At 49.8% G+C, this 25496-nt stretch overlaps 1 protein-coding gene across 4 annotated transcripts in view; it reads left to right on the top strand.

Moving 5' to 3' along the window:
• The window catches only part of Tmtc3 (Transmembrane O-mannosyltransferase targeting cadherins 3), a 921929-nt gene that overhangs the window by 874588 nt on the left and 21845 nt on the right, over positions 1-25496 (top strand). For all 4 annotated transcript variants that reach the window (XM_065440562.2, XM_065440560.2, XM_065440561.2 and 1 more), the window contains 2 exons: positions 5624-5725; positions 18062-18145. In XM_065440562.2, the coding sequence (XP_065296634.1) occupies positions 5624-5725; positions 18062-18145 (186 nt within the window). The remainder of the gene's footprint in view (positions 1-5623; positions 5726-18061; positions 18146-25496) is intronic.

The following is a 25496-nucleotide window of genomic DNA, read 5'->3' as shown; positions in this document are numbered from 1 at the left end:
TGTAACGCTCCTGCCACTTTTGAACGCATGATGGACTCCCTTCTTCACGGTTTCAAATGGTCCACGTGCTTGTGCTACTTGGACGACGTTATCGTATTCTCCCCAACGTTCGCTACGCACCTCGAGCGCCTCTCAGCAGTCCTGGACGTTTTTCGGCGAGCCGGTCTGCAACTCAACGCATCGAAGTGCCAATTCGGCCGTCGCCAGATTACCGTCCTTGGACATCTCGTTGACGCGAACGGAGTGCAACCGGACCCAGGCAAGATCAATGCTGTTACGCACTTCCCTGTTCCGAAGTGTGTCAAGGATGTGCGCAGCTTCATCGGCCTTTGTTCGTACTTCTGCCGTTTCGTGAGGAATTTCGCCACCATAGCACGACCACTAACCGACCTTTTGAAAAAAGACGCTCCTTTCCAGTGGGGCGATAACGAGGCCTCTGCATTCTCTCATCTAATCGACATTCTCACAACGCCTCCCGTTCTGGCCCATTTCGATACTTCTGCGCCTACCGAAGTCCGTACTGATGCCAGCGGTCACGGAATTGGAGCAGTACTGGCACAACGCCAGCGTGGCCACGACCGTGTTATCGCTTACGCCAGCAGGCTCCTCTCACCCGCGGAGCGCAACTATTCCATCACTGAGCATGAGTGTCTGGCCCTAGTTTGGGCGGTTGCGAAATTCCGCCCATCTCATATGGCCGATCCTTTTCCGTTGTCACAGACCATCACGCGCTTTGTTGGTTATGCTCATTGAAAGACCCTTCAGGAAGACTTGGTCGCTGGGCCTTACGCCTCCAAGAATATTCGTTCTCTGTCACCTACAAATCTGGCCGACTACACAAGGACGCTGACTGCCTGTCTCGCTACCCGGTTGACGAGCCTGACGACGCCGACAGTAGTACCGACGACGGCATTTTCTCTGTGTCTGCCTTCGCTAACATCGCCGATGAGCAGTACCGAGACCTATCGCTGCGAGTACTCATCGAGCGTCTGCGCTCTACACCTACCGACGCATCCGTTCGCCGATATGTCCTCCAGGGCGGCATTTTGTACCGAAGGAACTTCCTCCCTGATGGTCCTGATCTTCTTCTTGTCGTGCCAAAACATCTACGACAGACTGTGCTCTTTGAGATGCATGACGCACCCACTGCAGGACATCTTGGGGTAACCCGCACGTACGACCGTGTCCGCCGCCGCTTCTATTGGCCTGGTCTCGCTCGCTCCGTTCGAGGCTATGTTGCTGCCTGTGATCCCTGCCAGCGTCGGAAGACACCTCAGGTGTTACCTGCCGGTCATCTCCAGCCGATCACCGTCCCTGTGGAACCGTTCTTTCGTGTTGGATTAGACCTGCTCGGTCCCTTTCCCACGTCATCCTCTGGGAACAAATGGGTAGCCGTCGCGACTGATTACGCCACCCGATACGCTATCACTCGGGCTCTCCCTACCAGCTGCGCCACTGACGTCGCGGACTTTCTCTTGCGTGACATTATCTTGCTTCATGGCGCCCCGCGACAGCTGCTTACTGACCGTGGTCGAAACTTCCTCTCGAAAGTTATCGCTGACATTGTGCGTTCCTGCTCCATTCAACACAAACTGACTACTTCATACCATCCTCAAACCAATGGCCTGACAGAGCGGTTAAACCGTACTCTTACCGATATGCTGGCCAAGTACGTTTCCAAGGACCACCACGACTGGGACATTGCCCTTCCTTACGTAACATTTGCGTACAATTCTTCCCGGCACGACACCGCCGAATTTTCTCCCTTTTATCTACTGTACGGTCGCGAACCTACCTTGCCCCTAGACACGGCACTTCCTCCTGCTGCGGTCTCAACAAGCGAGTATGCGCGCGACGCCATCGCCCTCGCCGACCATGCACGCCAGCTTGCCCGTGCTCGACTTACGGCCTCACAGACCACTCAGCAGTGTCAGTACAACGCCCGCCATCGTGACGTACAGTTTTCACCTGGTGCGCTCGTGCTCCTGTGGTCGCCCTCTCGTCACGTCGGACTTTCAGAGAAGCTTCTTTCGCGATACACAGGGCCCTACCGCGTGCTGCGCCAGGTGACGCCTGTGACTTACGAAATTGCTCCTGTGGGCTCAAGCTCGTCCTCTCCTGTGGCATCTAGTGATGTCGTACATGTCAGTAGGCTCAAGGCCTACTACACTGCTTCCGAGTCCGATCTTTAGTCGCTCCGGGACGGCGCTTTTGCAGCCGGGGGTAGTGCTACGGCACAATATGTGCGATCACGAAAGGCCAGCAGTGTGAAGACGACGACGACGATTTAGAAGCTAGCGCGGGCTGTTGCCTCTTGGCCAAGCGCAGCGTTACAATATTGTTGTTTGAACATGCAAGAGAACATAATTCTGTTACAAGGAAACTCAAAGACAAAGCCTCTTGGAGGATTTCATGTTTATGCTGGGAAAGGTCCATGTGCGATATCCTTGGGAGATGCGTAGTAGGACATCCAAATCTCGACGTTCAGTGGATGTCCTATTTGTTTCCGAAACTGTACACACACATCGGGACACGATTTGGATGTACTGTTAGATATGGAGCTGTTTCCTGCGATTACTTCGAGTTCCCCAAACCACTTCGAGTCGCAGCACAGCTAATTGAGGAATGCCGAAGCAGGAAAGCACATTCCAGAGGAGCGGCCGAGCAAACAAGTTTAAGGCAACAAGTTCACGTGCCAACAAGTTCGTGCGCCGCCGGGATTAGCAGGTGGGCCTCGGACAATGGAGCATGAGCAGCCCTCCCCTTCTCCTCGTTAGAAGTGCATTGCCAGTCTGCGAGGCAAGACCGCAGAGAGCCGCCAGGTGTGACACCGCGACACGGGCGCCTACCATTGGCTGAAAGTGGCGTCATCGGAGCGGACTCTCCCATTGGTCAAACATGACGTGACTTACAGTGCTCGAAGGGTTTATAAGAAGCCTTCCAGAGAGACCTGAGGATTCTGGAGATGCCCTGATTCCCTGATTCACCTCTCTCGAACTTCTTGCCGCGGGCCGCAGCGTCCGAGTTGCTGCCGGCCCGTAATGACTGTACGACGGTTACTTGACGTCTCACCTCCTTGTAAATAATGTAGAATAAATCCTCCCAAGTTTTGGGTTTTTCATCCCGAAGTCCCGTCCTTCAACCCCTACAGTACGTAGGACATCCAAATCGTGTTTTAGGAAGCCCCCGTGGCTGCACCATTTCGTTTTTCGTTTGAGAAGCTCCGAGATTTGAAAGATGAGGTTTCTGTAAACATATAGTCTCGCGAGATGTTCATTAATAAGTAGATAGGCTTTTTTTGGTGTGTGTGTGTGAGTAACCTGAAGGTCAAGGTTATCGTCGAAAGGCCTATGGTAAAGCGCGTGTGTTATTTAACCTTCTTTCTTTTTAAGTGTTTTTGAATTTTGTAAGGTTAAGCGCGTAGGTTTTCAGTAAGTGCATCATTTGCATTGAGAAGCGTTCTTAGTTCCATTAGCGCGTGTCCTGTGTGGACGGAAGGAAGCAGACTTTATGACTGGGTTGCTGGTGTGTGTGGAGGGCAGCCGTATTCTGACTTCTTTAGTGAGCGTGCCTGGAACTAGTTATTAGAAGACGCATTATTTTAAGAGTTCTGCGGAGTGTGTAAGTCCCGCAAGTTTAATTGTTCGTTTTAGTCACGTGTCCTGTAGGACTTCAGGGAAGAAACGTGAGTAAGCGTAAATGAAAAGTTTGCCTACAACGCAAGTACGCGTTCTGTTTAGTGACCACAAGGCTAGTGCGCTTGTGATTACGTACTTGTGAGGTTGACCAGATTGTTCAGTGGCACCAATACGTGCAATAAGTACGCCACTGCGATAGATTGGAAACATGCTGTTCGTGTAGTTAGGCCACTTAAGTAATGTTCGGCTGTTTTCATTTGTTGTTTGCATCGCCAACGACCCTTTTGTTTTGCAACAACAATAGTAGTCTGGTCTTGTCGGCAATCGAGGAGAAATGCATAGCTGTTTGGAAGGGTGGTTGGAACTGTTTTGTCAAAATTGGGGAAATAAAAGATCAGGGTTCATTTTGACTCAGTAATAGCCTGGCGAGTCAGGGGTGAAGAGCCTGCGCTTACACGTGGGGCAGCGCTGTGTTGTTTGGTTTGTTTGACTTATGTTCTCCAGGGCCTAGGATCCCGAAGTTCGTCAAACGAGGCTCGACCCCAGCACCGTGCAGCTTCTTTCAGCGTTCCTCATGGCCAGCGAATTGAGTTCACCGGCCATTCAGAACAACCGGGGCGAGGACGAGCTGTTAGATATGGAGCTGTTTCCTGCGATTACTTCGAGTTCCCCAAACCACTTCGAGTCGCAGCACAGCTAATTGAGGAATGCCGAAGCAGGAAAGCACATTCCAGAGGAGCGGCCGAGCAAACAAGTTTAAGGCAACAAGTTCACGTGCCAACAAGTTCGTGCGCCGCCGGGATTAGCAGGTGGGCCTCGGACAATGGAGCATGAGCAGCCCTCCCCTTCTCCTCGTTAGAAGTGCATTGCCAGTCTGCGAGGCAAGACCGCAGAGAGCCGCCAGGTGTGACACCGCGACACGGGCGCCTACCATTGGCTGAAAGTGGCGTCATCGGAGCGGACTCTCCCATTGGTCAAACATGACGTGACTTACAGTGCTCGAAGGGTTTATAAGAAGCCCTCCAGAGAGACCTGAGCATTCTGGAACATGCCCTGATTCCCTGTGTCACCTCTCTCGAACTTCTTGCCGCGGGCCGCAGCGTCCGAGTTGCTGCCGGCCCGTAATGACTGTACGACCGTTACTTGACGTCTCACCTCCTTGTAAATAATGTAGAATAAATCCTCCCAAGTTTTGGGTTTTTCATCCCGAAGTCCCGTCCTTCAACCCCTACAGTACGTAGGACATCCAAATCGTGTTTTAGGAAGCCCCCGTGGCTGCACCATATGGGCATACAGATTGTAAAGCTCACTTCTCCATATAAGCTGTTTTAGGAGCTACCACATATTAGCTGTGACTCTGTCACATGTGAAAAACATGCAATTAAATAGTGTGAGATAGTACACCTTTTCTTCCTTTCATTTTTTCAGTTGGGTTGTCTGCTGCTAGTTTTCTTGTAAAGATGCATTTCACACTGGGGCAGTGATTGGTCTGAAAATCATTTTTGGGTGATGAGCATTTGTAAGTTCAAGTATTCCTCATGCAAAAAAAAAATCTTCATATATAAAGAATGAACATGAAGCATTTCTATAAAATATATTGTCACTTGAGACTGCAATACTACATCCTGCCTGAACTTCCTCCTGTGTACTTTACTATAAACATTTTATGCAATTTGTGGTGGCACCATTTAACAAGTGAATCTGTGGCATTATGTGTGCATCATTTTCACACATCAGGTGTCTTAGAGATTATGTGAGAGGAAAAATATGGTCTTGCATAGCAATAAAAGTGTCTTGTCAATTAAGTATTGCTCACATGGCAAGATGAGAGTTGCTAGGTAATTGGGCTGTAGTTTCTTTTGTTTTCAACATAAAGGTCACGCCGACTGCTCCTCACTGTTTGTTCCATGCATGATTGTCAGAGCTGAAAAGATTTCTTTGTTCAGCTTTGCAAATGCAGTATCACTTTTTCATATCTTTTGCAGGTCAAAGCCGACTTCCGTAGTGCCTTGTTCAACCTGGCCCTGCTTTTAACTGATTCAAACAGGCCACTGGAGGCTGTTCCACACCTTCAAAAACTTCTTGAGGTCAGTGTGCTCTCGATATAAGGTCGGATGCCAGAAATTAGGCAGCAGTGTGTTACATGTGAACTGAATCTACACGGGAAGCTTTTCTGCTAAACTAACTTTTACGCAAACGTGCAAAAGTACAAATGAAGTTCCTTATGTTTAGGTTCAATGCTGTCCTTTTACAAGTCCTTTCTGATGTGGGCTTTATAAAGGTACCTTGCATAACACCTCTTACAAAGGTGTGGAGTGCAGCCAGAAATAAACAATGTCTAATTGTGAATGTTTTCTAAGAAATATTTTATGAATGCTCCTTGTGTGAAATAAGTAATTGGCAACTACCTTCTCACTGCCTTTGCTTACTTTTTGTTGTTCTTGTACTGCATTCGATGCTGTCCCACGAAACCCATGCAGAAGCGACGCCCGCCTTACTCCACCTATTATTATGCAGAGCCTTAATGTCACATGACCTGAAGATCAAGCGGTCCAGTGGTGTTGTTCTCTGGCACAAGGTAGCACCATTGTGTTTATAAGTGCATAGGAATAAACATGAAAATGGGCATCTCTCAAAGAAAAAGCAGGCAATCTATTCAGCAAGATTGTAGGCTCCCTACTGCAAGTATTAATGAATAACCATTAAACTTGTATGTGCATGACAGCATTGTCTGGAAACTAACCAGCACACACGAATGATAAAGGGTCCCGCACACACACTCTTTGCCCCTTCAATTCGTTCTTGTGCTCCGAGTCATGCTTACCATCTTGCTTAGTGTAAACCAACTATCCCAACTTTCTGTTCTGTTAAACTGAGCAGGTTTGCTTGAAATGTTGAAAGAGTGCTTTAGGGCCCCTTTAGTAATATGTTTGTCAATTGGTGACTTATAAAAGAATGATGTGGATGCAAGCAGCATCTTTCCTAAACTTCTTGTCGGCTTTACTTTATATCTAGAGGTACTGTCAACAGAATGCAGTCAATGCACCAACAGTGATGCTGGCTTGATGGGCACTGTGGCCCCATTTGCAGTCGCCAGCATTAACAGCTGCAGATATGTAAAAGGTAAACGGCATGTGAAAACAGGTGACCTAACGGGCAACACTGAACAGAAGCACAACAGCCACTGCACTAGAAAATCTGCATTATATGGGATTAAAATGTGCAAGCAGTATTGTACTAAACACACAAAGGGGCACTGAAATCGTATTACATGGGTGTGCAAGCAGTGATCAAACAAGGAACATCGCCGAAGCCAATGTTTTGACAAAGGGTACTTGTAAGGCAGCAACTGATGAAGACGTGTTGCCTCATCCAAACATTGGCTTATTCCACTGCTGCTCCTCACTGCAAGCCTCTATCTTCCGGTGAACGACTGTCCGGTTCAGATTACTTGGGTGTGTCATATTGTATGAGTAGTTTAGATATATGCAAACTTTATATATATATGTTTCATAGAGTTCAAAAATGGTAACTGCATGGTCACTCGGTGCCTTGCATTGACGCTTGACAACCAAATACAGTGCAGCCAACTTATAATGATACCACATATAACGATATATCAGTTACAACAATAAGTCGACTTCAGAGTATTGTAGTATAGTGTCGCCCCCTGTCAGATCTCTGTGTTATCATACATTTATGTTTTGTAGTAGTTTAGCTAGATGGCGCACCCCCCTTCTGTCATGTGACAAGCTGGGACCAATCAGGAAGTGTCATCTGGCGTGTGAAGTCCTTTTTAGTAATAAACGGCCGCGTGCCGGCTCAGTCTTCATTCCGGTTTTCATCAGGAGCAGTTAGCTCTGTGTCTCCCTCTCTGCATCGGAGCTCGCCGCGCGTTCGCTGGGCGCGAGCCCCCACTTGCCTGCACTCTTAGGCAAAGTTACACCCTTTGGCTTGCCCCTTCTGCCACACAACAATAATCGTTATCTGCCTTGATGCGTTTCCTTTCTTTAACGCTGCGAGCCCGGAACTTTCCAGTAACGAACAGCACGCGCGTTATCAGGAGGGGCACTCTAAAGGGTGTAAACTGTTCTATGCCGATAATGCGCATGCCATTCGTTACTGGAAACTACCGGACTCGCAGCGTTAAAGAAAGGAAACGCATTAAGGCAGATAACGATTATTGTTGTGTGGCAGAAGGGGCAAGCCAAAGGGTGTAACTTTGCCTAAGAGTGTGCCGCTGCCAACACAACATCTTTTGGCGACGAGGATGGGATTCCCGCAGCGGTTCCGACCGAAGCCCCGGGAAACCAACGAGCTTCGCCCACCTCGAAGCGGCCGGCGGTGGCGACTGGACGGACGCGCGAAGAGCGCGCCCGCGCTTGTCAGCGCTCTCGGGCATGAGGGACAACGGAAGTACTTTGCAGAGGAGGAGCAGGAAGCAGCAAGGCAGTTAACCAGTGCAGCGTCAAGCGAAGCAGCAAGGCAGTCAATCGGCTCAGCATCAACGTCAAGTGATGCGGTCCCGCCAGCGTCAGAGTTCCAGAAACTCTTGCAGCGGCTTGACCGGCTGTTCGCCGCGGAGAGGCACGAATTCACCAGTCGAAGGCAGTTCGAGGGAGAAGGATTCCTGGAATTCGTGACCGCATTGAAGGAGAAGGCGGTACAGTGCAACTTCGGCACAAGCTACAACGAGCGCGTCCGAGACCAAATAATACATGGGGTAGCGAACGTCAGCGTTCGCGAAAAGTTATTGGCTCATGGCAAAACCCTGTCCCTGGACAAGGCAGAAGAAATTGGACACTCGTTAGGAGCCTGGCATCGAGCGAACCGCGCGTTCGGCTCCGAAAATGTACGAAGAATCGAGGCATCTCAACTTGGCGTTTTGTCGAAGGGGGCCAAGATGGCCGACTTCTTCCGGGGAGCCGCCAAGATAGCCGACGTAGTCCGGGAGGCCATGAAGATGGATGACTTCTTTTGAGGAGCCGCCAAGATGTCCGACTTTTTCCGAGAAGCCGCCAAGATGACCGACTTCTTCCAAGAGGCTGCAAAGATGGCCGACTTCTTCCGAGAAGCTGCCAAGATGGCCGACTTCTTCCGAGAGGCCGCCAAGAGGACCGACTTCTTCCGAGAAGTCGCCAAGATGGCCGACTTCTTCCGAGAAGCCACCAAGATGTCCGACTTCTTCCGAGAAGTCGCTAAGAGTGCCGACTTCTTCCGACAAGCCGCCAAGAGGGCCGACATTTCGCGCATGGCTCCTCCGGGAACCGCGGTGCATGCGATCGGTGTGGCAGACAGACAGACAGACAGACAGACAACGAACTTTATTTGATCCTGAGGAGCTTCAGCGGAGGCCCCTATCGGGGACCCGCGGAAGCCGCTGGCCGCGTCCAAGTCGGGGCAGGAACGCCGTGATGTTCCGCCCTTTCTCGGGCCCTCTGGATTGCCTCTAGTTGTGTCTGGAGCGATGGGCTCCGGAGTGCCTCTTCCCAGTCGGCTTCGCTGGAGAGAGGGCCGTTAGGTAACGCGGGGCATTGCCAGAGCATGTGCGCTAAGGAACAATAGATCTCATTGCAGTCCGGACAGCTTGAATCGACGTCTCTGTAGATACGGCTGAGAAAGCCCAGCGAAGGGAATGAGCCCGTCTGGAGCATTCTAAGTAAAACTGTCTGAGACCTGTCCAACTTCGGGTGAGGAAGAGGATAGGCCCTTCTGCTAAGCCGATAGTGAGATGTTATTTCGTGAAAAGTAAGGAGCGGATCGTTCTGCTGGATTTCATCCTGTCCCCATAAGGCCTCCATGCCGCCGCGGCGTGTTAGATCTCGCGCACGGTCATGGGCAAGCTCGTTGAGGTTAGGTATGTTCTGATGAACGTCCGCACCCATATGGGCGGGAAACCAAGAGATGAAGTGAGTGCCAGGGTTTGTTCTCTTTTCCAGAATGGAGGCAGCCTCGTGGGCTAGGTTACCCGATTCGAAAGCTTTGATGGCCGCTCGTGAGTCGGTGAAAACGTTGGTGCGCGAGGGGTCGGTCATGGCCAGGGCTATGGCGACCTGTTCCGCGACTCCACTTGAAGCAAACCTAACCGACGCCGAGGAGCGTAATTCCCCTTTGCCGTCAATGATTGCCAAAGCGAACGTGCTAGAGTTGCCGTACTGAGCCGCATCAACAAAGACAGTTGAATCCTGATTCTCACTGGCCTTCTGTAAAATCGCCCGTGCTCGGGCTTTTCGTCTCCCTACATTGTATTGCGGGTGCATATTCCGAGGGAATGGGCTGACCACAAAGGTTGACCGTGCCTCCCTGGATAAGGTGATTTTCCGTTCATTGAGTATTCTTGGAGCCATGCCGGCCTCGTCTAGGATGCGTCTCCCTGCCCTGGTTGACGAGAGCCTGACTACCTGAGCGGTGACCTGCGCTTCGATCACTTCATCAATGTCGTTGTGCATACCGAGTTTGTTTAACCTGTCCGAGGAAGTGCTTACAGGTAACCCCAGTACCTTTTTTATGCTCTTGCGCATGAGAATGTTCAGCTTATTCTTTTCGGTTTTGGTCCAGTTAAGGGCTGAGGCTACATAGGTGATGTGGCTCATTAGGAAAGCGTGATGGATCCTGAGGAGGTTGTCTTCACTTAGTCCCTTCTTTCGTCCGGATACTCTAGCAACTAGTCTCAGCATGCTCTCGGTTTTCGCCGTGATGCGCGTGAGCGTTCTGGCGTTACATCCACGCGCGTCAATCAGTAATCCTAGGATTCGGATATATTCGACTTGAGGAATGGGCTGCCCGTTTCTCGCAAAGAGGGATATGGGAAGTTGGTTTAGGGGGGTGAGCCCCCGAACACCTTGCCTGGCTGGCCTGTAAAGTAACAGTTCAGATTTGTTTGGTGATAATTGGAGGCCTGTGTCTTCCAGGTAGGACTCCATTGCGTCTAGGGCTGATTGTAGCGAGTGCTCTACCTCTGCAAGTGATCCTCTGGGGCACCAAATCGTGATGTCGTCTGCGTATAGCGAGTGGCTTATATTAGGAAGGGATTTGAGCCTTTCTGACAAGCCCTTCATGACTATGTTGAACAGTAAGGGGGAGATGACTGCTCCTTGGGGAGTGCCTCTGGCCCCTAGCGCGAACTCATCTGACTTGAGTTGTGCAATCCTGATGGTGGCTGTTCTGTTCATGAGGAATGATCTAACAAAAGCCTGAAACCTTGCTCCCAGACCTAGGCTGGCCGTGGCCTGCAGGACAAATCGATGAGATACAGTGTCAAAGGCCTTGGTCAGGTCAAGGGCTAAGATGCCCCTAACATCCCTAGTGCTGTTATCGAAAATTTGCTTCTTAAGGAGTAGCATTACATCCTGTGTGGAAAGGCCGGGCCTGAAGCCGACCATGTTGTGCGGGAACAGTTCGTTGCGTTCTATGTAATCCGATATCCTGTGCAGGATCGCATGCTCCGCTACCTTGCCTACGCAAGAGGTTAGCGATATCGGCCTTAGGTTGTCAAGGTTTAGGGGCTTACCCGGTTTCGGGATAAGCACAACCGAGGCCGCTTTCCACTCGTCCGGGACGCACCCATTCTCCCAAGTTTTGTTGACCTCTTTCGTTAGCAGCTCAATTGATCTATCATCCAAGTTCCTTAGCAGTCTGTTTGAGATGCCGTCCGGACCTGAGGCCGACCTGCTATTTAAGTTGTGAAGTACTGCTCTGATTTCGGACTCCGTGAAAGGGTCATCGAGCTCCTTTACCGTGTCACATTCGATGTTGGGATATTCCTCTGAGTGTGCTGCGCCTAGCGGGAGATATCTATTGGCTACCTCGTCTAAGAGCGTTTGTTCGGTTCCTCCTTCTTGTTTGTACCTGTGAATGAGGCGGCACAATGTCTGTCTTTGATTGCTTTTGGTTTGCGTGTCATCTAGCATGTGCTTGAGGAGATTCCATTTTCCGCCTGTGCGCATGCGCCCATCGACTGCTGAACAGATTTCATCCCATTGTAGCCTAGCTAACTCGGTGCAGTACTGTTCAATCTCCCTGCTAAGTGCGGCAACCCTCTTTCGCAACCTCCGGTTAAGCCTTTGTGTTTTCCATCGCCTCAAAATAGAGGCTTTAGCTTCCAAGAGATGTGCGAGGTGCGGGTCCATCCTGGAAACCTCGAGCTCGGTTTGAATAGTTTTTGTAGCCTTTTCAACGTCTGCTCTGAGTCTCTCGACGAGTTCGCTGAAGCTGGCGTATTCGCCAGTGTCCTCCTTTCTGAGCTGACGGAAAGCATCCCAGTCCGTAACTTTAAATTCCCTGGCCTGTGGGGCTCTGACCTGAAGGGTAACACTAATGATGAAGTGATCGCTGCCCAGGTTTTCTTGCTTGTTATCCCATGTTGTTTGCTCTACATTCCTGATAAGGGCAAGATCGGGGGTTGTGTCTCTAGCCACCGACGTGCCCAGTCTCGTGGGGAAACGGGGATCGGTGATGACTGTTAGCGCTAGGTCATCGATGGCCCGCGCTAGATTTGTGCCCTTAGCTGTCTGCCTGATGTACCCCCATGCGTTGTGTGGGGCGTTGAAGTCTCCCGCGATTACTAACGGTGCCTCTCTAGCGAGCGAAGCCGCCTTCATAAACAGGGAGTGGAAAGACTGTCTCTGATCGGATGGCGGGCTGTAAACATTGAGGATGAACACGCTTTGTTTAAGCCAGCTGTTGGGGATAACCTCAACCAGAAGCGCCTCCATTCTGCCGCGACCTGGCTGAATATCATGTTCAACGTATGCGAGCTTTTTGCTCACTAGCGTAGCTACACCTCTCTTGGACTCCCCCCTTGCCGCCACCGATTTGTAGCCTGCGAGGCTGGGTGTAACACACAGTGTCTCCTGTAGCAAAATTACTTGCGGTCTTTTGGCCTCAGCTGTAATGTACTGTTGCAGCGAAGTCTTGCGCCTTTGAAAGCTAGCACAATTCCACTGCCAAATTACTAGATCCTTTTGAGTGCCCGCCATTATGCTAGTTTAGATTTTGATGACCCTTCGGGGCTATCCCAGTGCCGTCATTAGCTGCAGCTTGCCTACGAACCTTTGAATTGGCCTTTATAGCCATCTTGTTTTCAACTGCTACTACTTTATTCTCTATAGCTCCTACTTTACTTTCAAGTGCTCCCATGCGCTGCGCGAGCTGGTTAATGCTTGCTTGATTTTCTTTGGAAATCCTAAGTAACTCTTGGAGCATTTTGTTCTGCGAGCTCTCCGCACCGGCCATCTCCGACTCGCTCATCTCCGAGTCGTCCTCAAGTGGAGGGGGGGCCTTACGTTTGGCTTTGCTGACCTCGACTTTGGGTTCCTGCGTGCTTTTCTGCACGGCATTATCCGCCGCTTTCGCACCCTCGACCCCGCTTTGGATGGCCTGCCCAACTTTCTGCTTGCATAGCTCTTCTTTGAGACTAGCAATCTCCTGACGTAGTAGTTGAATTTCCCGCTCTGCACTATGCTCTGGCGATACTGACCGCGTTACCTTTCTGGGCTTGGGGGTCTTCGCCACTCGATCCGCCCAGGTGAGCTCCTCCTGAAATCTCGTTCGAGACGCCGAGCGCCCTCTGGAATGGGAGCGGCTCCGCTTGGCGTCGCGCCACCGCGTAGATGGCGTCCTGGAGCGACCTCTTCCAAGGGTGCTGGCGACGCTGGGACATACGCTGGAGTCGCGTGACTGCATTCCTCGGGCCAGCTGCATCTTCTCGGCGTGGTGTGGCAGCACGAAACATATTGCAACGTACAGGAATTGCCCAGCAAGACATCGGCGGTGCAACGCCTGGCACACGTTAGGCCATTTTGCATCAGTATGCCGAAAAACCCGTACTGTTCAACACGTCTCTTCCGCAGAGACGCTGTCTTCAACTTCCGCAGGGCAGCCGTCCGCGTCTGTCTTGACGGTAAGCGCTTTTGAAACTAAAAACGATTTGGAAGTTCCGGTCGTAGTGAACGGTGTCTCCATGCGACTGCTGGTGGATACGGGAGCGTCTGTGTCATTCATGACGGCCGAAGATTTTAGAAACCACTTTGGTCAACTGCACAGGCTGTCACAAACAACAGTGGACTTAAAAATTTCTCCAAGCAACGCATTGACATTCAAGGCCTGTTTCAAGCCACTGTCCAGTTTTTCCAAAGGTCATGCTCTGTCACGTTCCACGTAACGACTACAGGAACATCACTGCTGGGTTTAGACGCCATCCAACGCTTGGGCATACAGATCGATGGTACGTCGCTGACATGTCGTCTACCATCGCTTCCTTCAGTACAGAGCCCCACAGGTGTGCCTCCGGGTTCTGATCACCTCTTCAGTGACGAGTTGGGTCTCGTCAACAACTTTGTGCACCGAATTCATCGGCAGTAAGATGCGAAACCAGTATCTTCAAAGTTGCGCCGACTACCCCTTGCTCTCCATGACATCTCTGATGAATTGCGACGTCTCGAGGACTGCGACGTCATCGAGCGCGTCGAGGCTTCTGAGTGTGTGTCTCCACTCGTGGTGGTGCGCAAGAAGGATGGAACCATGTGGCTCTGTGTAGATCTACGGGAACAGGACAGTCTTGTGCCTCAAGTTCAAGAAAGAGTCTTGCAGAAACAGTGGCAGACTAAACAGTACGTAGACAAACGTAGAGGTGCTCAGGCAACTCGTGTCAAAGTGGGAGACACCGTCAGAATAAGATTTAACAGGAAAGGATTTTTTAAGTACAGTAAACTTCGAACAGTTAAGGCCCAGATAGGACCATCTATTTCTGTACTCAGTGATGGGAAGACGTGGCATGTGTCTAAGTTAACCCTAGTGATGAAGGATTCAGCAGATAGTACAGTGTGTACAAGTGATAGAGACTTTTTGTACTCGTATTCAAATCTGGATAGTCATTCCGATGACTCGTCTGTAGTGACGTCGTCTTCTCATAGTTATAAACATCAGCTAAGTAGTTCGTCTGACTGTATCACTTCCGAGTCTACACAGTCAGCAGTCGTCTCTGATTCCGTGGGGGAATCGGTAGCCTCCCAGGACTTGTCGGGACGTCGAGAGGAGCTTCCTGGGCAACCCTCTCCAGCTTTGAGCGACAACCACATTCAATTTTCCAACCAGGGGGAGGGAAATAGTAGTGGGATGACTGGGTCTTCGATGTCGACCGATACGCGTCGCAACCCCCAAAGTTCTTCTGAGGTACCCACACATCCTCATCGTGACAGAAAATGGCCTCCGTGGCTCGATGATTGTGTTTCTTGAATGTAGAGCGTTTTTCCGTCTTCGAAATGCCACGGCTAGGGGCCTCGCTCTGACATTCAAGAGGCAGTTCACATGTTTCGTTCACACAGGTATAAAATGTGTTCCTTGTTGCAGTGCAGTGAGTCTTGTGCCGTGTTCCTTGTCAGATTTAGTTTTGAGTGACTGCCTGTGTTTTGCAATTTTGCAATTTGCAAATTTTGCAGGCTAGCGCAGTCAATGGCATCGACAATTCTGAAAATCGCGAGCACCACGATCATGAAGGCTAGAACCAGTGACTATGCCAATCAACAGAAATGGTGGGCTTTGTGCGCCAGTGTGAAACCCCCCACTTGTGAAACCAACACGGTAGTAGCCGCTGACATTGCTGATCTCTGGGAGCACGTTGCTACTGGCGATAAAATAGGCAGTGCTTCGATGGAGGAGTTTCTGAGTGCAGATAGCGCTGCCTCGTTCTGCGAAGAATCTCCGACGGGGCGATCATTGTCGCAACAGAGACAGCGGCGTTGTGCGACGGAGATGATGCCAGCAATGGCAGTGACGACGAGATTGACAGTGGCCCGTTTTTGACACCGACCCCAATGTTCACGCAACACGCACTGTCGTCGATGGAGTCGCTTATTGATTTCATGAACGCTAATTTATAGCCGCCACTGTTCGCGCAGCCGCTGGACGCGATGCATTCCGTGGTTGTGAACCTGAAACTTTCGCAAAAGCTGGTGAACATATCTTACTATTTCAGCGTGCCTAACGATTAATATACTGTTTAGAGGCATAAATATACATTCTATTTTTTACAAGCTACATTATACAACATCTATATTTTAGCGCAAGTGGCAAATTTGGTTTCGGGGCTTCAAAGTTATGTCTGGCAGCTTTTTTTAAATGGCAGTCCAGATATAGTGATGATCGGTTATAAAGAACGGATTTTTCACTCTTTTTTCATATCGTTATAAGTAGACTGCACTGTACTGTCGAGAATGTACATTTGGGTGAGCTGGGGGGTATTCCGTAAGAGTCCACTTAGTGGACTGTCCATTTCGGCCGCTGCTGATTGGGTGCAGCTGTACGATAGAGGAGGAGACGAGCAGCCCTAGCCAATCAGCAGCGGGCATAATGGACAGTCCACTAGGTAGACTCTTGTGAAATACCCCCTTTGGTTGGGCATAATCCAGTGTAAAAGCAAGAATAGCCAAGGTAATGTTAACTGTTCATTTCTGCAGACTATATAAGCCATAATTAAAGAGGGAAAGAATGACATTCAAATGGGCACACCTTTGGCACGTCAAACTTTGCACCATACATGGCACATGCCTATGAAAGGAAATCGAGTTCCTCTTTCGACAGGGAAGTGGATGCCACACTGTCCCCACGGTGTCCTCAGCTGAGGCCTCTGTTGCCTGCTGTGCCAGCCTTTTGCAACTTCTGCGCCGCCACTGTTGTTTCATGAAATCTTGGATTGCATCCGCATTACCCTGCAGATGCAGTGCGGTATGCACCGAGAAAGCATTTGTGACATTGCAGCTCATCACTGAGACTCGTTTGATCTTTGTGCGTTTTGCCAACACAGGAAAGTGGAAGTGAATACCAAAGGGCATTGTCACCACGTGCTGTAAAGAGCTCGCAGCTACTGCTGCTTGTCCCATCTTTGCAGTTGGTACATTTTTGAACTGGAGAAGGGCACAAATATCTGTAGATGTGGTCTTTAAGGGGGGACGCGGCCCTTGAAAACCGAAAAATCGCGAAAAAGTCGATTTTTGAAAAACCTTATTTTTGGGTTGTATGTCTCATAAACTACCTGTTCTGTAATTATCAGCACCTAATTCAACCGTAAAGTACAGAAAAAACGCTACTTTTGAGGCCACCGCGGCCCACAAAACACGCGCAGATGCCGAAATGAAGTCAAACTTCGCGCGCGCGCCATTCCCGGACCATGCGGCCTGCCCTCGCCATCTTGGTGTCGTTTTGACCGTGGTTTCTTTGTCTCTATTTTGCCGCCTTGCAAAATGGCATCGTCGGCGCGGTTGAGGCACTATTGGCGTTTTCCCGCGATGTGATGCGGAGCGCTGATTGGCCGGAGCAGCGCGTTCAAATCCCGCGGGGTAAAGCGCGCCTACCATTGGCTGCTGCGCGGGCGGCGGCGGCTGCACAAATCCCGCGGGCTAAAGCGCGCCTGCCATTGGCTGCTGCGCGGGCGGCGGCGGCTCCTCCCTGTGATGGCGCGCTCGCGTCCCTTGCTCGCCTGCTTTCGAGCTGTTTATCGCCTAGCGCTATCTTTTAGATTATTTGCTCAGCTTTCTTTTTTTTCGTTAGTTCTTCGCTGCACGCGATGCCGGCAAAGCCCAAGACAGTGCAGATCTTCGGTGCACGGGAGCGCGATATGCGTCTTGTACGAGCATCGAACTTCCTATCTTCCGCAGAGAGTGCCGACTGCGTAGACGCTTTTCAGCGGCGAAACTGTGCTTTCGACGGTCGCCAGTCGAAAATCCGACTAACTGAGTGTGCCTGGAGCCGCAAGAGCTAATTAGAAGCTCCGCAGGAGCTTTCTAATAAAAACACACGTGTGTTCAACTTTAAGGCCTGTTTTCTCGGAATGCATTTTTTCGCTAGTAGTGGTGCTGGGGAAAGCGATATCTCAAGAACCGCTTATCAGATTTGTACGCCGTTTTTTTTATTCTGTTCCTGAGTGACTTTGCCAGGGGGTAACAGGCTTCTTTTTTTGAAAGTTGGTGCAGTTAATTTATAATAAGCAATTAATTTTTGATGAATGTGGTCATTACTGGCTACATCAAATTCAAAGTTGTCTTAAAATTTTTTGGAGGGGAAATTAAAGAAAAGGGCTCTTTAGCCCCCTGGGATATCTATCAAGGGATCATCACAGTGAATTTCAGCTTCCTACGATGTCCTGGCATTTCTCCAGGCTTTTCCTCAGGCATATACATGAATCACCTAGTTAAACCTCAATAACTCTGGAACTAATAAACATATCTTCATGAAACTTTGCAGTTCCTCATAGTTCGGTGGTGTGAACATACCCTGAAAGTTTCATCTGGATATCTTAAAAAATAAGAAAGTTCGGTCTCCAGGGTAGCCTCCCCCCTTAATAAGGGTAAATATTTTTGCTGTTTACGAGTGCTGCTTGCTCATGTATACCACCCCATGTGTATATACTTGGCATATCTTCTTCTCAGTCCCACCCGGATCACATTAAAGGACTCATCTTGCTGGGTGACATCTACATCAACCACATAAAGGATCTGGACAAAGCACAACAGGTACTCTCCTTTGCGGTTTGATTATATTCTTTTATCAGTTTGCATGTTGGCAAGTCACATGGTGCATCTTGGTTCAGAACAGGCGACCAGCAAGAAGAGAGGCATAGACTGAGGAAGGGGACATCGGATGTGGCTGGGAACACAAGTGAACAGAACGGATGCTAATGGAGCTGTGTATGCAGCAGCATATAACTATGGCTAAGGTGCACGCTGAACACACTGTACAGATGTAAATTTGTTTTCTGAGATTGTTTCCTTTCTGCTTATGGAAAGTGAGTGCATAAGTCACAGAAGCCACTTTCAAGTGCACAGTAATCACACAGTCTGAAAATGTTGTTTAGGTAAATCATTGTTGTATGTAAGGAATAACAAGTATCCTAGAACTGAACCCTGTGAAACACTGGAAGCTACAGGAGATAGAGATGAATTGTAGTGGTTAGCAGGAATAGACTGCATGCAATAACGTAAGCAAAAAAATGTGAATTCATTTCTCTGTGTTGTCATCTAGGTTAAGAGATCCTATATTTTGAAAACTGTAACTTGTGACAAAGTCAGATGTCTTGACAAAATTTATAAATATGCAGTGAATGAAAATGTTGCAGTTTTGCCCAAAAAGCAAAGCGTCGATTGCGATAGCATATTGTTAGACAGATATACAAAATAAGAATAGTAGTTTTATCGGCCGCATAAACTCTTAAACATTTGCTTACTAACTAAATCCATCATGATGTCAAGCGAGGTGTCATGCGCACAGGCAAACGTAAACACATCTCACTCGATGAGCACGGATACTTGCTGTCAAAATGCTGGCGTGAGGAAGAGTGGCATTGAGCGCGTTGACCTTGACACTGCCTCTCGCTTCAATGTGAACTAAGCGGCAAGAACACAGTGCACACAAAGCTATGAGCCCTCGGCACGCCTGCACAGCTGCGCTCAGCTGCATCATCCACAGCTGCTACAGAGCAGTACCCCCCTCTCTCCTCCCCACCTTCCCTCCCTTGTGCACACTTTCACTCGCACCCACAGCATACGGCGTACAGTAATGATGCTATTGCACTTGGACTCTACATCGAACTTCACGGTGATGACAACGGTGATGACGATGGCGGAAATGTGCCTAGAGTGTCCATATAATTTCAATTGCAATGAAATGCCAACAAATAGCTGAAAGTAAGGTACCGTAATATCCCAAGAGATAGTGAACCTAAAATCTAGAGCAAATTGGGTGAAAAGAGGGAGTGGAATAACTTTCAATGTAAAATTAAGAAAAGCTTCAAAAAAAGTTTTGTGGCTAAAGGTAGCGAAGGTAGTGAAGGTCTGTTTATATGCCCTTACTCAATCTTCTTCAAATCTTTAAAAAGAACACTTACTATCACTGTCGAACAAAGTGTTGGTGACCTCGTCACACGTCTGGTCATACGTGGGAAGCTTAATTGAATTTGGGGTTTATTATATCAGTTGTCTAAATTTTTTATAATTCCATCATTTCTCCCTCAAGTCTAGGGTCTCCCCGTCCTACTATGATGGCTTGATTGAATTTGGGATAGCAACCTTTGTATTCCTTGGTGTGTCTGGGTTGTCTGGGGCTGCTACCCCAAATTCAATCAAGCCGTCATTGCAGGATGGGGAGACTCTAGACTTGAGCGAGAAGTTATGGAAGCGGCACACAATCGCAGACTTGGCCTAGACATGTGGGTAAGTAAGCCTTCTGTGGCTCTCCTAGATAAAGAAACCCGGTTTTTGATTAACTGGTGATAGTTTTTTTTTTGCCCCTTGGCACTTTCCATAGTCATCTAGGGTGCTTTCTGCCACATGTGTTTCATCTTGTTCTTCAGTATGTCAAGACATGCTGCACGCAGCTGTGACCTTTTGCTGCTATGTGTTTTTGCTAGTGACTGCTCGTCCTGTCCACTTCTTCATCTCACCTCCCACCTGAAGTCACGGTTCCTTTCCTCTTTAAGCAAATCACGACACTATTTCACACTAAGCGGAGGGGCCCTTGGCACATGCCAAGCCACAATCAGCAACGAATATTTCAGCGAATCCTAGTTCCCAATGTGATTTCACATGTGTGCGGAAGCAATCTCTTTCCCAGACAAGAAAATTGATGCAGTGCTGATTCACCTGTCCTCCAAGTTTGGTTTATGCCTCGGTTATCTCCCACATTAACTGGTTTCCACTTCCTGAAATATTCATGCAATTGGGGGCCTGCAGTATTTTGAAATCAACAGACCAATTGCTGGAAGCTTAGGGCCTCTCCTGTGCAGTGTGTTTCGTCCTCTTGCACCACAGCTCCCTGTTATAGGAGCCAACGTTGCCCAAGAAGGCATTTTGCTAACTCATAGCAGCAATGGAGGCCGAGTGATTTTGTCTGAAGCTGTACTGTCAACAAGGGAGAAGAATATACTTTGCACTAAACATCGGTACAACAGCAACAATTTTTAAGGAACATTGTTAATTCCATTGAGAATTGAAACAGGCCTATTGTTTGAAGAATATTGTTACGCTCTTAGGTGCATAGTGGGTTCACGCCTCAACAAACAGTATGCGGGGGCACCGAAGAGTGGTGAGCGAAGAAGACGACGTGTGGCTGGCTGGCTGAATCTCGACAGGCGCTCAGCTGATCAAGGCCATCGCCTCTAACTCTGCCCGGCTGCAAAGTAACGCCTTTTGTGGGCGCAACAGAGTGAGGGAGGTGCGGGGTACGACAGGACGTACCACGGAGTCGCAACATCCAGAACTTCGCCGGAGCCGTCGTCTTGCCGGTCTCTTGCCAACGACCTTCCCTATGGCTCAGGACGGAGGTGGACAAATGCCAGCTCAAGTTTCACCTTCTCAAAGGTCAGCGCCAGTTGGACCTTTGCGGCACTACATGGAACCACGCTCGTTCGCGGGAAAAGTGGGCGAAGACGTCGACGAGTGGCTACGCAAGGGTGAGCCGCTTCAACCGTTGGGATTCTGTCACTCAGCTTGAATATGTCGCGCTCTTTCTGAGTGAGACAGCGCTGATGTGGTATGAAAACCACGAAGACTCCCTAACAACGTGGGAGCACTTTGTCGAGGAAATTAAGAAGTGTTTTGGCGACACCCAGGCCAAACATAAACGCGCCGAGAGAACACTTGCTCAAAGAGCTCAAGCTCCTGGAGAAACATGCACTATATACATAGAGGAAATCCTCAAACTGTGCAAAATCGTAAATCCGCAGATGTCCGAGGAAGACCGAGTCAGACATCTCCTCAAAGGAATTGCAGAAGATGTATACAATTTCCTCATAAGTCGGGAACACGTTGATTCCGTCTCAGATGTCGTGCGTCATTGCCGTACGTTTGAGACGTTGAAAACACGTCGCATTGTGCCAAAGTTTGGACGCCTGGCGAATGTGACAATCATAGCCAGCGTCGAAGAGAGCCCGTCTGCCGATCTTTCGTCTACTATACGGCAGATCGTGCGTGAGGAACTGCTGCGGCACCAGGAACTTGCGCACAATGTCATACGACAACCTGACGCTTATTACACGCAACACATGGCGCCTGCCGCACCCTGCGCTTCCTGGCAACCGGCGGTATGTGTCACAGACGTCAACCGCAGAGGTGCTCCATGGCCACGTGAGGACACATTTACGCCCGAACACCGACCTGCAGAACACCCTCGCCCCAGCAGGTTTGCACGCAGACCGACCGTTCCTCCTGTGCAGCAGGCTCAGCCGCTTCGCTCTGCTACACGACCCCCCACGGCTGAGCGCTTCGAAGGGCAGTTCGTCGATCGTCGTTTACCTGTGTGTTATAGCTGTGACGACTTAGGTCACATTGCCAGGTACTGCAATCGCCGCCAACCACCGAGGTTCGACCGATCGACGATGTCTAGGTGGTACCGCACTCCTCTGGGCGAAACATACTCGCCCTCGCACACATACTTAGGAAGCTTGCCTCACCAGCACCCGGAGTCGCTGCAGAACCGTTCTCCAGCATCCGATCGCAGCTTGACACCACCACCCGCTCCTCGTGTAAGCCGATCGCCCTCTCCGCGGCGTCGATACCCGTCGCCACCTCTGGAAAACTAGCCAGCGCGGCCGTTGGAGGTGAGGTCGCTGGACAATCTTCGCTGTCGACAGAGATACCTCCAACCATTTGTATGTTCAAGAATAAGGTGTTTGTATTAATTGACGGGGTTTCATCCATGGCCTTAGTGGACACGGGAGCAACCGTTTCAGTGATGAGTCTGGCGTTTAAAAGCCTCCTAGGACGAAAGGTGATGTTTCGCTGGGACCGTGCCGATACGTTTCGCGGAGTGAGTGGGGAGTTGTTGTATCCTGTGGGCACGTGTAATGTAGACGTAACCTTGGGTGGTCAAATATTTAACGCGGAGTTCGCTGTTCTACCTCATTCTACGCATGACGTAATCCCGGGCCTTGATTTTTTGAAACTGTGTGGTGCCACCGTCGACTGCAAAACGGGTGAAATCAGTGTAGGTACGAGCTTTTCTGCTGCGTTTATGGAAGCCCCACCGTATCGTGAAAGTGTGCTTTGTGTATCCCGGGATACCGTTGTGCCTCCGTTATCCGCAACGTGTGTTTCAGTCGCCTGTTTCCCCACCACCGACGGAACGTTTGATGCTACCGTGGAGCCCATTCACCTGAGTTGCATCAAGAGGAATGTACTGATACCGTATTGCACGCTATCAGTTGTTCAGGGACGCACCAACTTATGGGCCGTCAACTGTTCCAGTGAACCTGCAATACTACCAGAGGGTCTGAAACTTGCCGCCTACCATGAAGATCACGTGCTATCGCTCGCCATTCTTACAGAGGCCCTTGATTCTGCGGATGAGCGCCATTTCGCTAATGTCTGCCCTGCGGCGCACTCCTCATTTCTGACTATGGTAAACAAGTCGCTCAGCACTAAGCAGCGTCACGAAGTGGCGAATATTCTGCTAAAACATGCCCGACTGTTTGACTTCTTCCAGCAAGAGGGACCACCATTGTTTCCTCCTTCTCGCATACACCATCGCATAGATACGGGATCTGCCCAACCGCTGCGACAGAAACCATACAGAGTCTCACCATCGGAACGCAAGGTGATCAATGACCAAGTCCACGAAATGCTAAATAAGGATGTAATCCAAGAATCCTGTAGTCCGTGGGCAGCGCCAGTGATCCTGGTTAGAAAGAAAGATGGTTCATGGCGATTTTGTGTTGACTACCGCCGCCTCAACACCATCACTAAAAAGGACGTATATCCTCTTCCGCGTATTGATGATGCTATCGACTGCCTCTCATCAGCGTCTTACTTTTCGTCCGTTGACTTGAGGTCGGGGTACTGGCAGATTCCTATGCACGAGGCAGACAAGGAGAAAACGGCATTTGTAACACCCGATGGACTTTTTGAATTTAATGTGATGCCGTTCGGGCTCTGTAATGCGCCTGCAACTTTCGAGCGCTTCATGGACAACATCCTGCATGGTTTGAAGTGGGAAGTATGCATGTGCTATCTAGATGATGTAGTGATTTTCGGGCGCACGTTCAGTGAGCACAACGCACGTCTCGATCTTGTGCTAGACTGCTTGGACAAAGCGGGTTTGGTCCTCAACTCGAAGAAGTGCCATTTTGGAGAGCGCCAAACACTCGTTCTGGGACACCTAGTGGATAAGGACGGTATGCGACCTGATCCAGCGAAGACTGCTACAGTGGAAGCCTTCAAGCAACCTCGCCATATAAAAGAGCTACACAGTTTCCTATGGCTTTGCTCGTACTTCCGCCGGTTTGTTCGTGGATTTGCCAACATCGCGTATCCACTGACATGCCTCCTCCAGAAGGGCTTTCCCTTTGAATGGACTCCTGAATGTGAAGCTAGTTTTCGTGAGCTGAAGTCTCGTCTGACGTCTCACCGCATTCTCCGACACTTCGACCATGCGGCTCCCACAGAAGTTCATACGGACGCTAGCGGTGTTGGCATCGACGCTGTCCTTATTCAACGCGTCGACACCAAAGAACATGTCGTCGCCTATGCGAGTCGTTCTTTAAGTAAGTCCGAGCGTAACTACACCGTTACAGAGCAAGAATGCCTTGCAGTTATTTTCGCAGTACAGCGCTTCCGGTCGTACCTGTACGGGCGCCCCTTCACTGTAGTGACAGACCATCATTCTCTCTGCTGGCTGGTTAATCTTCGTGATCCGTCGGGCCGGCTTGCGCGTTGGACACTCCGTTTACAGGAATATAACTTTACCGTTTCTTATAAAAGCGGCCGCCAACACGCCGACGCTGACTGCCTCTCGCGCATGCCGCTTCCAACGACGGACTGCGACGCGGACAACTTCGACAGCTATATTGCATCACTGGAGCCGGGATTTCCTGATATAAATACCTTCAAGCTCGAGCAACAAAAAGACAGAACTTTAGAACCACTGCTCATTACTGCAAGGCAATCAGCACCATCCACTCGTTTCTGTGTTCGTGATGGGGTTCTTTACAAAAAGAACTATTCTACTACAGGCCCACGATATCTTCTGGTGGTCCCGGAGAGTCTCCGTGTCTCCGTCTTGTGCGCTATGCATGACGATCCAACATCTGGACATTTGGGTTCTGCGCGAACTCTCTACCGCCTTCAAGAAAGGTTCTACTGGCCTAAAATGCGCCAGACGACCGCCCAGTATGTGTCCAGCTGCAGCGAGTGTCAACGTTATAAGCGTCCGACGAGTGCTCCTCCTGGTCAGCTCCATCCAGTGCCACCCCCCAGCACCCCCTTTGAGCAAGTTGGCATCAACCTCCTCGGTCCTTTTCCGCGTTCATCAGATGGGAATCGCTGGATTATCGTGCGTGCCGATCACTTGACATGCTACTGTGAGACAGCTGCAATACCATCGGCTACTGCAACCGAAGTGTGTATTTTTCTGCTGCGTTTTGTCATTCTCCGACATGGACCTCCCAGAGTCATCATCAGCGATCGTGGGCGGCAGTTCACTGCAGACGTGGTCGAAGAGATGCTTCGTCTATGTGCTTCAAGGTTTCGACATTCCACTCCGTATCATCCCCAAACAAATGGCCTTACGGAACGCACGAACAGAACTCTTACTAACATGCTGTCCATGTATGTCAAGTCAGATTATAAGAACTGGGACAGCGTGCTACCTTCCATTACGTACGCATTTAACACCTCAAAGCATGAAGTTACGGGCTACAGTCCCTTCTTTCTTCTTTACGCTCGTCCGCCTCGTTATACACTAGACACTATCTTCCCGTTTTCCAGCCACGATAATCTTTGTATATCAGAGACAGTCTGTCTTGCTGAAGAAGCCCGACGACTTGCTTCTGTACGTACTCTTGTTTCACAAGACCGCTCAAAGGCACGCTGCGAC

Source organism: Dermacentor albipictus, chromosome 3 (assembly GCF_038994185.2).
Source record: "Dermacentor albipictus isolate Rhodes 1998 colony chromosome 3, USDA_Dalb.pri_finalv2, whole genome shotgun sequence".
NCBI lineage: Eukaryota > Metazoa > Arthropoda > Arachnida > Ixodida > Ixodidae > Dermacentor > Dermacentor albipictus.
The sequence above is the reverse complement of the archived record's forward strand: the minus strand, read 5'-3'. Positions and strand labels throughout refer to the sequence as shown.